Consider the following 13638-nt stretch of genomic DNA (forward strand, 5'->3'; position numbering starts at 1 on the left):
GGGCTGCGGCCAAGTGGCATTATCACTCAGCTGCTCACAATAGGCAACCAGGAGGCCGGGGACCCTCAGAAAGTCAGCCCCTTATCCCAAGACCCTATAACGCCCCCCTCCATGTCCGCCGGGCAGTCAGCAGACAGGCATGAAGTCTCTGCGGCTTCTGTCATCACTCAGATTATCAGCCAAAAAGGAAGTTCCATCACCCAACTGTTCATCCTGAGCCTCCTGATTCATGAATAGAATGCAGGGCGGCAGTAAGGACTGACACCGTCATAGGGATAGAAGAGACGGGCAGCAGGGAGCGGAGCAGGGAAGATTTACATCATCTATTTCTATATGTTTTATGTTGCTTATATAGCTCTATTAATTCCACAGCCTCTTACAGATGTGATCTATTTCTATTCTTTCTTGGTCCATGGACAATCCCTTTTAATTCACCTCCTTTTTCAATCACATAGTCCTGAGTTACAGCAGAAAATACAACGACACAAAAGAGGCCACGTCTCCTCCTAAACGTCCTGTGTCCGGCTGTAAGAGGACTGTCTGCAGCAGGAGCCTCTCCCCTCTGCCCCATCTACAGTAGGAGAACATGTGTGATGGCGACTCTTGGTGGATCTCACCTCATAGATCTCAGAAACTACAGACTAAGGGATTAAATTTGGGAATCTATGTGCTGCTAAATTATGAGCTGGTGGAGATATATATATATATATCTATCTATATATATATATATATATATAATATATATATATATATATATATACCGTATGTGTATATATATATATATATATATATATATATATATATATTGATGCGCTCTTGGATTAGCGATGAAGAGTCTTTCAGTCACTGACAGCAAGCAGAGGTGTTGAAACGATGAGAGATTGAAAAACAAAACATTGACAATTGCAGAGTGTTTATTTTATACATTTAAAGGGGAATTCCAGCAGAATCGGCGGCTCCTTTTTCTAGGACTGTCAACGGCGGATGCTGATTGGTTGAAGGTTTCCAGCAGCCAATCAGCGCTCGGCTTGCAGGCGGCCATTGTGAATTTCGCAGGACTCCTCTTTCTATGGACAATCCTTGCCCTGAAGGTGCAGAGAATGAGATCACATGACCCGGGCGGCGGTGGCGGTGTAATCCGAGTATTGATGTGCGGTTTATAATCTCACTGTATATAATGGGCCGTGTAGTGCAGTAATCCTCCGCAGCCGCCAGCCTCATACAGGGGAGACATCATCCAAGAAAACCGCCACAGACTGTGTGAGCTCCACTACAAGGGCCCGTAATGCAGGGGGGCACTTAGTTTTTTCCCTACATCATATGATTGTGTAAAGACAGCATCTGGATATAAAGGGCATGCTGGGAGATTTCAGCTCTGAAGTCTGCAGAATTATGAATGCAGCTCTGAAGTATAAGTTTGAGCTCATATCTGAGTTGTGAATTCTGTTTTCTTTTGTTATAGGACAATGTACGTTATGTGGTGTTACACATGATGCTGCAGAATATCGCCCATACCCCCATTCCTAAACAGGCAGCACAGTATCAGACGGGACGTGTACAGGACTCCCTGCAGTCACGGTGGTATCACCCTCCTCCTGGTCGCAGTACTGGGGACACCCTGTAATGTCAGTAATGCTGGTGTCCTGCACTAATTTCACCTAAACAGAACAAACCTGCTGAGGGGAGAAAAACCTGACACATTCTGAGGAGAAGCCGGAAATATAGAAAAAAAAATGCAGAGGAGCAGAAATGATATATCATGTGACTGCCCGTTTGCAAATAAGTTGTGATCAGCAGAGGTTCGGGAACAGAGTTTGGGCGCTTCTATTCTCAGGCTGGAGAGGACCATGGTTATTGGACCCTACCCAGCCTAAAAATAGCAGCCTGCAGTCACTCAGAATTGATGCATCCATTAAATGCGCCAATTTGTGTGCTTTACCCAGTTCATTCCGATTGCCCTGGAGCGGTGGCAATCGGCGTAATAAGGAGTTAATGACAGCTGTGATTTGTCCCAAAAAAAAAGAAAACCCAGCTGCCATCAAGACTGTGGTTAGTAATGGGGAGAGGTCTTTGAGATCCTCCCTTTACTAATCGTTGAAGTAAAAATAAAACTGCATTATGCTGCGATGTAGCCAAAAGCCAGCCCCCTCTTCCCCCCTCCGCAGAGATGGGGCATTTTTTTGTGTGTGTGATTTGCTTGTGGTATTTGAGGATGGAAAATGTCTGTCTAGCCCGAGCCTTAATCTGCAGATGTGGAGGGAATTGTACATGGACTGGCCATTTCCTAACCAGCGTTTCTCACCCCGGATGCGGAAAGGAGAGGAGCTGCGCAACGTCTTAGTGTTTCCGTCCTTCATTATTGCCAAGTTTTCTGTTTGCTGTCAGTGAATAAAAACTCATCGTAATCATGTCATCCACCCATAGGGCTTATCCCTCTAATGCCCCAGGACATAATGCTATATCCATACCCTCCCTACGATAGAGTAGTGTCAATTGAAAGGTTCAAATGTAAAAAAAAGAAAATAAAAAAATTTCCCCCCCCCGTATAGCATTGTGTGTAAGGGGGAGATTTACCAAAATGTCAATTATTCTGTATCCTAAAATGTCGCACCTCCACCCAAAAGTACAAAGTGATCAAAAAGTCTAAAATTTACCCCAAAATGTTACTAATAAAATCATCATCCCGCAAAGAAAAATTAAAATAAAGTTCACAGCTCAGACTGGGGGGGGAGGGGGGGCCCCTATCCGAAATTTGATAAAATTAAAGGCAATCTTACACTGACACCATTGGTTCCTGCAGCTTCTTGTTTACATCTCTGCAACAATGACATCACATGTATCCACATGACCGCTGCAGCCAGTCACGAGTGTCAGCAGCCAGACGATGTCATACTTCCTAACTTTTGAAGAATAGAGGGACAAATTCTGCGGCGCACACAGTCAAGTTTTGACCATGCCCTTAGCCACACCCATTTGGCAGTAAGGGGCATTCAGCAGATCCCCAGACTGTTCATTCATAGCAGCCTGAACGTTGTCAGTTATATAATCATCACTTCACACATGCTGCTTTGTGTCCATAAGGCAGTGTTCACACGTTGCATGAATCCTGTGGGGTTTTTTTGTTTCTGCACCAAACTACACAACAATCGTCTGATTATTCCATTTGCTGCATGTTTTGCCTTTTCCATTATTTCATGCATTTTTAGTACAGAATCTTTGATTCTGCACTTGTCTCCATGCGTTTGTTTTTTGACGCTCCACATAGAAGTCTCTAGACTGAAGGGGGAAGGAAAAAAAAAAAAGTTCAGCTGCGTCATGAAATCACATCCACTTTGCTTGGACAGTTAAATGGCTGAATTAGTTTAAAAATAAAAGTTAAAAACCCAGCTTCGCATTTGCAACAAGTATGTATCAAATGTCATAAAAGTGCATAAAAAAAATCCCCTCTGCAAACAGGATTGTTAATGTGCTTGTGGTGCGGATACCTGCCAAAAAAAAAAAAAAAAATGAGGTTGTGTTCAGTGTAAAGGCTGTGGGGGTTATTTATTTTTTTTTTAATGGGCTTAATAGAAAAGAAAATAATTGTGCCATTTAGTGATCCCATAAATAATCTGATTGCCACCGTTATTCCAATTACAGAGACAATATGTCCATGTTATTTGCTGATTTTTAGAAAATAAAGCTCATTCAAAATTCTTATTTCTTAATTTTATTAGAAAGAAAAAAAAAATAAAAATTTAATATATATATAATATATATATATATATATATAATTAGATATAGATCTGTCTTCCTCTCCTAGAATCCAGGACATAGATGCTGCTCTGTACAATGGATCTGTGTAATCTGCTGCATTGCACCTTGAACTATACCAAATCCTTCCTCTGACATCACCACGTCCTGTGGCTGAACAGCTAGAACATGTTTGAAACTTGCTGGTTTGACTCTAGGGGCAGGGGAAATGATTTATGCATTTGCATTTTTTTCCCCTCATTTCTTTACTAGTTTTATGGGGGAAGGGGGGGGGGAGAAGGAGTGACTTTAGCTAAATAGAGATAGTGTATTTCTGTAGCCAAATAAATTTGCTTCTATGCGTACAATACAGGTCAATATTACCAATCCTCCTATGCCTCTCAGTACAGGTAGTGGCTCAGTGTTAAGGTTTAAGGTACCGTCACACTAAGCTACATCGCTGCTGAGGCACGACTTGCTAGCGATGTTGCTGTGTGTGACATCCAGCAACAACCTGGCCCCTGCTGTGAGGTCGCCGGTTGTTGCTGAATGTCCTGGGCCATTTTTTAGTTGTTGCACTCCCGCTGTGAAGCGCACATCGCTGTGTGTGACAGCGACAGAGCAACAACTAAATGTTCAGTGAGCCGGCTTCTGCGGACGCTGGTAACCAATGTAAACATCGGGTAACCAAGAAGCCCTTCCCTTGGTTACCCAATATTTACCTTCGTTACTAGCGTCCGTCGCTCTCATCTGTCAGTGCCGGCTCCCTGCACCACGTAGCTGGAGTACACATCGGGTAATTAACCCGATGTGTATTGTGGCTAGGAGTGCAGGGAGCCAGCACTGGCAGTGAGCGGCGGACGCTGGTAACGAAAAGGTAAATATCGGGTAACCAAGGGAAGATCTTCTTGGTTACTCGATGTTTACCAGCGTCCACAGAAGCCGGCTGTCTGCACACAGACTACACATCGGGTAATTAACCCGATGTGTACTGTGGCTAGGTGTGCAGGGAGCTACCGGTGTGCGCGCTGGTAACCAAGGTAAATATTGTGTTGGTTACCCGATATTTACCTTAGTTACCAAGCACAGCATACTACTACATGTAGTGACGCTCCAGCGATCCCTGCAGGTCAGGTTGCTGGTGGGAACCACTGGAGCGTTGCTTAGTGTTACATCTCACCACCGATCCTCCTAGTAACTTACCAGCGATCCCTATCAGGTTGTATTGTTGTTGGGATCGCTGGTAAGTTGTTTAGTGTGACTGGGCCTTTGGAGCTGCTGCCTATGGACAATGAGTTCATGAGTTCGGAATGGCGGTATTTATTCCGAGGAGCTGGGACAAGAGCTGTGAACAGCGGGAGGTGAGAGGCCATTGCTGCAGGGCAGTAAATTACTATTATGGATGACATTTGTTGTTTCCCCTTTTATCAGGTTACTCATTTTTAAGCTCCTGCTATTTCCCCTTGTAAATTTTGCCAGCTTAACCCTTGTGACTTGCGCAGGCCACGTCCCAGTTGTGGCCACGGATCCTTGTAATTGTGAATGTGATGTCATAGGAGGTTAAAGCATTAAACCAGTAACGACCTGAAGCCCCCGCACACTATTAAACAGTCATAATGGGGTTGTTCCACTGACCATACAGGATGTGGGAGGAGGACATATTGCACGTGTGTGAATGGCGTCTTACTGCACATTAGTGACCACCGCTCCAGTCACTGAGCTGCAGCGCGGCCCTTTATTTTCCCCGGCATTAGTGGGTTTTACACCCCCCCCCCCCTCCTCTCTGACCTCCATTAGGGGTTTGTAGAAAAATCATGACTTGGCCACCATGACCAGCTTTATTACCCATGGCAACCAATCCTCATTTCTAATGTTTCCATAGGTAACAGTTGTGGATACGCGGCCTTGTGATTCCCAGTAACCCGTGTTGGTCATTATGGACAACTCCACCACTGGCGGCCCATAGCAACCAGTTAGATTGCAGCTTTCATTTTCCAGCCGCCATTGAAGTGGAAAGGATTGCGACTGTTGCTATTGACAACACCTAACAGATGGGGATTCTCGGCCTTAGTTATAATAATGGAGTCAGAATTTAGGAACTAATATTTTTTATTGAACACCATATAGAAATAGTCGCCCCCCCACAGGCTCCGGAGTGTTTCACAGTAATGGTCCCAAGATCCGGCAGAACCAGAGGAACAGACGGTCTATAGCAGCCAATCAGGTTACAGCTTTCATTTTCTATAGCCCAGCTCAGAAGAGGGAGCTGAATTCTGATTGTTACCATAGCAACCAGTATCTTTAGTAGTCTCCACACTAGTTTTTCTAAATCAGCCCCTATATTTCAGTATTTCACAGTCTTTTCTCCACCACACGTCATAAGTTCCTTCACAAGTCCTTAAACGCCTCCTTGTTCTCCTCCATCCATGGCTCAAAGGTCTTGGCCTTGGGGTTGAGCTTCTTGGTCATCGCCACGTCCCTGTCGGGCTTCTTGGTGTAAAAGCGGAACATGTTGGCCAGTTCTGCCGCTCCGGGGAAGGAGAGCCCCTCATAGGCTTCAGGGGTGATCTGCGGGTAAAATGCACAGTTAAGGGACATTGCACCACAGGCCTCAATATAACATATTGCTCTCTGGTATCATCCATCTTATGCAGATGAGGTAGTTGGTTCTTGGGCTGCAGAACAGTCAGCAGAACTATAAATGCAGCTCTGGTTTTCAGTCAGCATAGGACACCCCTTTCCCCTCCATGTCTAGTGTCAGGTACAAGATGGCTGCCTTGTTAATCACCCAGTCTTCATGGTGGAGGTGTCTCATTTGAGGGCAGAGCACAAGTGTAGAAGTGAGGGGCAGTTTTGCACATCAGACTACTCTCACCAGGGCAAAACTATGGGGCCGTGTCATCTGCGATTGACTTCTCCTGCCATAGCGGCCCGAGAAATTAATAGCAGCATGCTTTGTATGGCAGCGATTCTCTGTTCATGCACCCCCATACAAGTCTATGGGAGCATGTGAAACATTGCACTGCACTCACATCTGACCGCAGTGCAATGTACACAGATGGGAGAAAGCGCTCCCTCTTCTCCGCAGCTGTGATACGATCGCATGGCCCTCGGCTGATGCTCGCAGCAGAGGATCAGTAGCATATCGCTTCTGAGGCTATGCGCAAGTGGAACCGCACCCTTATATCTACACTTTCTACAGCCACATAAGCGTGATCCACCCCCGGAGAGGCCTCTGATCTCACCTTGGCGTCTTTGATGTCCTTGCCGGTGACTCTGGACATTATGGCCGCATACTGCTCCACCGTCAGCTTCTCCGTGCTGAGACCGATGTTCTTTCCTATGTATTCTGATGGAGACTTCAGGATGCTGACCACCACGCCGCCCAAGTCCTTGACGGACATCCCATCCAGGAGCACATCACCCATCGGGACCGCTGGAAGGAAGAAGGGGGTGGGGGAGAAAATTAAAAAAAGGTAATTAAACTGGAGATGACTGCAACATCCTCAGCTGTAGGCTGTAAAACTTTGGATGTTGATAAGTATATGACTATTCAGATAATTTTAAGATCCATTATACTCCAGAGCTGCATTCATAATCCTATAGTTTTAAGTTGGAAATTTGGCTACAATAAATCACATTACTGCCCCCTACTGGTACTAAAGTATTCAGTGTCCAGGCATTGGGTTACCTTAGTCATCTTCTAAAAGAAAGCCCATTTATGACACAATGGCAGGTCCTGTAAAAGACCCTGCTTCTTGTACCTAGTGAGTAGCCATCACCGTCCTTGTTCTTCTGGGGTTTGAAGAAGGTCAGCAGGTTCTCGTAGTAGCTGGGAAGCCGCACGTTGGTCACGGGGACCCCGATCTCACGGAAATATTCCTCAATTTCACCTTTCCCATCAAAGTGCAGCACCTCCAGCTTTCCCTCCGTCAGTTTCTTCACATTCTCCAGGCCACTGAAGACCATGATCTCCAGGGCGAGACGCTTGGAGATATCTGCTATCAGTTTACCCTGGAGAAAAATATAAAATACATAACAGCCCTTACATGAACCAGGAGGCTCAGGATGAGCACCACATCATTCTATCCATCCATGGGGTCGTTACCTGTGTGACCTCTTTCTCTTTGCTGCAATGTTCCCAGGAGTTGGTGACCAGGAACGCCCCATACGCTCCGCTCAGTGCGGCCTCCAGGCTCTTCTCATCGTCCAGATCCGCGGACACGACCTCCGCTCCGGCCTCCTTTAGCTTCGCAGCTGCCGGTTTGCTGGGGTCTCGAGTCACTGCCCTGACCTCAAAGCTGCCATCATCCAGGAGAGCGGCAGCGACCGACCCACCCTGAGCTCCTGGGGAGAGAAAGGACAAGACATGGCGGACATCAGCACCGCAGCCAAACTCCCCACCCAGGAGTCCGGGAAAGCCGAGTGACCACCTGCAAATATTCACCAGTGGCCACGATCTAGTGGGGACAACACAGACCACCAGAACACCACCAGAGGACGCTCCAAGGGATAATGGTTCTAACAGCGACTTTATTATTTGTGCCTCATGAATTATTTTGCTTATTAAGGCCCTGTGCACATTGAGCTTTTGGGTGCAGATTTGGGTGCAGTTTTTGTTCATAACCTTCATGCAGTCTTTCCCCAGAAAAATCGGAGAAATCTGAAGTGCTGTGCGCACATTGCTTCTTTCCTTACAGATTTTGCTGCAGATTTTCTGTAGTAGAAACAAGTGTGTGACTTTTCTGCAGATCCCTGCGTTTTTCCATTGATAGTTTAAAAAAGTAAAATAAAAAAAATGCAGGGACAAATGCACCAAAACTGAAATTACATGCATTTTTATTTTCTGCGTTATTTCAGCCAGAGGTGCGTTTCTGCTTAAACAAATCCGCAGTGTGCACAGGGCCTGAAGACTTTTAGCCAATTCATGACTTACACATTTTCAAAATGTTATTTGTGCCATAATACTGCAGGATCAGAGCGGAGAGAAGAAATGTTTTGGCTAGAAGATATACAATGTCTCTTTGGAGGGAGGGAGTGGAGGACACATGGGCATTACCATGTTACACACCCACAGTATATGCAACACAGCTTTGAGGATTTATTTTTTTTGGGGGGGGGGGGGTTAACCATTCAAGTGCTGCACAGGAATTAAACACAACATGGAGTGGGATAGAATGAACACCAACCATCAAGATGTTACTAACATCTAAGACCACCACAGCTGGCAGACCACAAAGAAAGCTCATCACAACCAGCGGGGTTAAAGAGTGCGCTGCCTTTTATAACCATCCAGATGCTACGGTCATTAATCCTGCAACATCTAAGGGGGTTAATCAGCTACAACCCATGCTGCTATGGCTGATCAGCTGTAGTCCACGCCTGCTTTACCAGTCAGGGGTTACATATGGGGAAGGAGGGGGGTGTCACTAAATTATACAACTAACATGGTTTCTAACACTTAAATTGCCTTGACAATCAAAAAATCATGACCTGTCAACAGGTTTTTGCTATGCTGTTATCTGAAGACATACTGCAAGGGTTAAAACTGTCCAGGGATGCCTGTATTGTCAAGGGCCAATTTATTTAAGCAGTAAGACCCTTATTGCAGGACTGCAAAAAGCAAATCCAGCATGCCCCCTGCCCTGACACCTCACTGTCAATGCACTCTATGGAGAACCTGGTGTGGGCAGCTCTGCTACATCTAAAAAGTCAGAACAGTTGCACCCAGTAATCTCAGTGGTACATCATTGGATTCAGGGTCTCTGCCTACATCATGCTCTTTTGAGATAAGGCTAGTTTCACACTTGCGCCATTTTGACGCAAACGGAATCCGTCACTAATGTAGTACAGTTCATTTACTGTGGAAGCGCATTATTATGGCTATCCCTTTAAGTGGTTAAACAGCAGGGGTCCTCCCATGTTATACAAGCCACAAGTTGCAGACCCCCTGCCCCATTTAGAGGATCAGGGGTAATTTCTGCAGATATTTCCATTCTGAAATTCCACCAGGATACACACATTGCCTCCAGCATTAAACCTGTGGGACGGCTGCCATATAATGACAAACCCAGACCTGGCCCCACAGCGGAGCAGAGAAACTGGGGAAAGCATCCGGAAAAGAATGCAACTGCTTGTAGCTTACACATAAAAGGACTAGATATAGATGGGGGTTGTAGTGCAGCAGAGCCTTACTGCAGGTATATAGGGGATATATGAGGGAGTATACAGCAGGTGAGACCTCTACAGTCAGAAGTGGGACGAGCACAGAATCCCCTCCACATCCAGACACCCCCAAACTTCAGCCTTCCCCTCCCTGCACTCACCTGTGGCTCCAAACACTACAATCACTTTCTTGTCAGTCATGGCCACTGCTGTAGACTGGAGGGTTCCTGCAGGTATACAGCCCGGCCCAGTGTAGAGAGGGTTATATACTGAAGCCCCGGACCCTCCCCGCCCCTGGGCTGCGGCCAAGTGGCATTATCACTCAGCTGCTCACAATAGGCAACCAGGAGGCCGGGGACCCTCAGAAAGTCAGCCCCTTATCCCAAGACCCTATAACGCCCCCCGCCATGTCCGCCGGGCAGTCAGCAGACAGGCATGAAGTCTCTGCGGCTTCTGTCATCACTCAGATTATCAGCCAAAAAGGAAATTCCATCACCCAACTGTTCATCCTGAGCCTCCTGATTCATGAATAGAATGCAGGGCGGCAGTAAGGACTGACACCGTCATAGGGATAGAAGAGACGGGCAGCAGGGAGCGGAGCAGGGCAGATTTCTATCATCTATTTCTATATGTTTTATGTTACTTATATAGCTCTATTAATTCCACAGCGTCTTACAGATGTGATCTATTTCTATTCTTTCTTGGTCCATGGACAATCCCTTTTAATTCACCTCCTTTTCAATCACAGAGTCCTGAGTTGCAGCTGAAAATACGATTAAAACATAAAAGATCGTCCATGTCTCCTCCTAAACGTCCTGTGTCCGGCTGTAAGAGGACTGTCTGCAGCAGGAGCCTCTCCCCTCTTCCCCATCTACAGTAGGAGAACATGTGTGATGGCGACTCTTGGTCGTTCTCACTCAATAAAAGTCAGAAACTACAGACTAAGGGATTAAATTTGGAAATTTATGCGCTGCTAAATTATGAGCTGGTGGAGAATATATATCTATATATATGCGATCTTGGATTAGCGATGAAGAGTCTTTCAGTCACTGACAGCAAGCAGAGGTGTTGAAACGATGAGAGATTGAAAAACAAAACATTGACAATTGCACAGCGTTTTATTTGATACATTTAAAGGGCAACTCCAGCAGAATTAATAGAAAGCAGCGGCTCCTTTTTCTAGGACTGTCAGCGGCGGATGCTGATTGGTTGAAGGTTTCCAGCAGCCAATCAGCGCTCGGCTTGCAGGCGGCCATTGTGAATTTCGCAAGACTCCTCTTTCTATGGAAAATCCTTGCCCTGAAGGTGCAGAGAATGAGATCACATGACCCGGGCGGCGGTGGCGGTGTAATCCGAGTATTGATGTGCGGTTTATAATCTCACTGTATATAATGGGCCGTGTAGTGCAGTAATCCTCCGCAGCCGCCGGCCTCATACAGGGGAGACATCATCCAAGAAAACCGCCACAGACTGTGTGAGCTCCACTACAAGGGCCCGTAATGCAGGGGGGCACTTAGTTTTTCCCTACATCATATGATTGTGTAAAGACAGCATCTGGATATAAAGGGCGTGCTGGGAGATTTCAGCTCTGAAGTCTGCAGAATTATGAATGCAGCTCTGAAGTATAAGTTTGAGCTCATATCTGAGTTGTGAATTCTGTTTTCTTTTGTTATAGGACAATGTAAGTTATGTGGTGTTACACATGATGCTGCAGAATATCGCCCATACCCCCATTCCTAAACAGGCAGCACAGTATCAGACGGGCCGTGTACAGGACTCCCTGCAGTCGCGGTGGTATCACCCTCCTCCTGGTCGCAGTACTGGGGACACCCTGTAATGTCAGTAATGCTGGTGTCCTGCACTAATTTCACCTAAACAGAACAAACCTGCTGAGGGGAGAAAAACCTGACACATTCTGAGGAGAAGCCGGAAATATAGAAAAAAAAATGCAGAGGAGCAGAAATGATATATCATGTGACTGCCCGTTTGCAAATAAGTTGTGATCAGCAGAGGTTCGGGAACAGAGTTTGGGGGGCTTCTATTCTCAGGCTGGAGAGGGCCATGGTTATTGGACCCTACCCAGCCTAAAAATAGCAGCCTGAAGTCACTCAGAATTGATGCATCCATTAAATGCGCCAATTTGTGCGCTTTACCCAGTTCATTCCGATTGCCCTGGAGCGGTGGCCATCGGCGTAATAAGGAGTTAATGACAGCTGTGATTTGTCCCAAAACAAAAACAAAAACAAAAAGCTGCCCTCAAAACTGTGGTTAGTAATGGGGAAAGGTCTTTGAGATCCTCCCTTTACTAATCGTTGAAGTAAAAAGAAAACTGCATTATGGTGCGATGTAGCCAAAAGCCAGCCCCCTCTTCCCCCCTCCGCAGAGATGGGGCATTTTTTTGTGTGTGATTTGCTTGTGGTATTTGAGGATGGAAAATGTCTGTCTAGCCCGAGCCTTAATCTGCAGATGTGGAGGGAATTGTACATGGACTGGCCATTTCCTAACCAGCGTTTCTCACCCCGGATGTGGAAAGGAGAGGAACTGCGCAACGTCTTAGTGTTTCCGTCCTTCATTATTGCCAAGTTTTCTGTTTGCTGTCAGTGAATAAGAACTCATCGTAATCATGTCCTCCACCCATAGGGCTTATCCCTCTAATGCCGGAGGACATAATGCTATATCCATACCCTCCCTACGATAGAGTAGTGTCAATTGAAAGGTTCAAATGTAAAAAAAAGAAAATAAAAAAATTTCCCCCCCCGTATAGCATTGTGTGTAAGGGGGAGATTTACCAAAATGTCAATTATTCTGTATCCTAAAATGTCGCACCTCCACCCAAAAGTACAAAGTGATCAAAAAGTCTAAAATTTACCCCAAAATGTTACTAATAAAATCTTCATCATCCCGCAAAGAAAAATTAAAATAAAGTTCACAGCTCAGACTGGGGGGTAGGGGGGGCCCCTATCCGAAATTTGATAAAATTAAAGGCAATCTTACACTAACAACATTGGTTCCTACAGCTTCTTGTTTACATCTCTGCAACAATGACATCACATGTATCCACATGACCGCTGCAGCCAGTCACGAGTGTCAGCAGCCAGATGATGTCATACTTCCTAACTTTTGAAGAATAGAGGGACAAATTCTGCGGCACACTCAGTCAAGTTTTGACCATGCCCTTAGCCACACCCATTTGGCAGTAAGGGGCATTCAGCAGATCCCCAGACTGTTCATTCATAGCAGCCTGAGCGTTGTCAGTTATATAATCATCACTTCACACATGCTGCTTTGTGTCCATAAGGCAGTGTTCACACGTTGCATGAATCCTGTGGGGTTTTTTTGTTTCTGCACCAAACTACACAACAATCGTCTGATTATTCCATTTGCTGCATGTTTCGCCTTTTCCATTATTTCATGCATTTTTAGTACAGAATCTTTGATTCTGCACTTGTCTCCATGCGTTTGTTTTTTGACGCTCCACATAGAAGTCTCTAGACTGAAGGGGAAGGTAAAAAAAAGTTCAGCTGCATCTTCATGAAATCACATCCACTTTGCTTGGACAGTTAAATGGCTGAATTAGTTTAAAAAAAAAAAAAAAAAAGTTAAAAACCCAGCTTCGCATTTGCAACAAGTATGTATCAAATGTCATAAAAGTGCATAAAAAAAATCCCCTCTGCAAATAGGATTGTTAATGTGCTTATGGTGCAGATACCTGGCAAAAAAAAAATAAATAACCCCACAGCC

General features: G+C 45.5%; 1 protein-coding gene across 1 annotated transcript; it reads right to left on the minus strand.

Annotated features, from left to right (window-relative positions):
• Positions 1 to 5872: 5872 nt before the first annotated feature.
• On the minus strand, positions 5873 to 10109 carry LOC142246459 (nmrA-like family domain-containing protein 1). Its single transcript, XM_075319516.1, has 5 exons — positions 10059 to 10109; positions 7841 to 8079; positions 7497 to 7746; positions 6978 to 7168; positions 5873 to 6300 (listed from the first exon to the last, which is right to left on the minus strand). The coding sequence occupies exons 1-5, from the start codon at positions 10096 to 10098 to the stop codon at positions 6121 to 6123; spliced, it is 900 nt and encodes a 299-aa protein (XP_075175631.1). The 5' UTR covers positions 10099 to 10109; the 3' UTR covers positions 5873 to 6120.
• Positions 10110 to 13638: the final 3529 nt, after the last annotated feature.

Source organism: Anomaloglossus baeobatrachus, chromosome 7 (assembly GCF_048569485.1).
Source record: "Anomaloglossus baeobatrachus isolate aAnoBae1 chromosome 7, aAnoBae1.hap1, whole genome shotgun sequence".
In the NCBI taxonomy this organism is placed as follows: Eukaryota; Metazoa; Chordata; class Amphibia; order Anura; family Aromobatidae; genus Anomaloglossus; species Anomaloglossus baeobatrachus.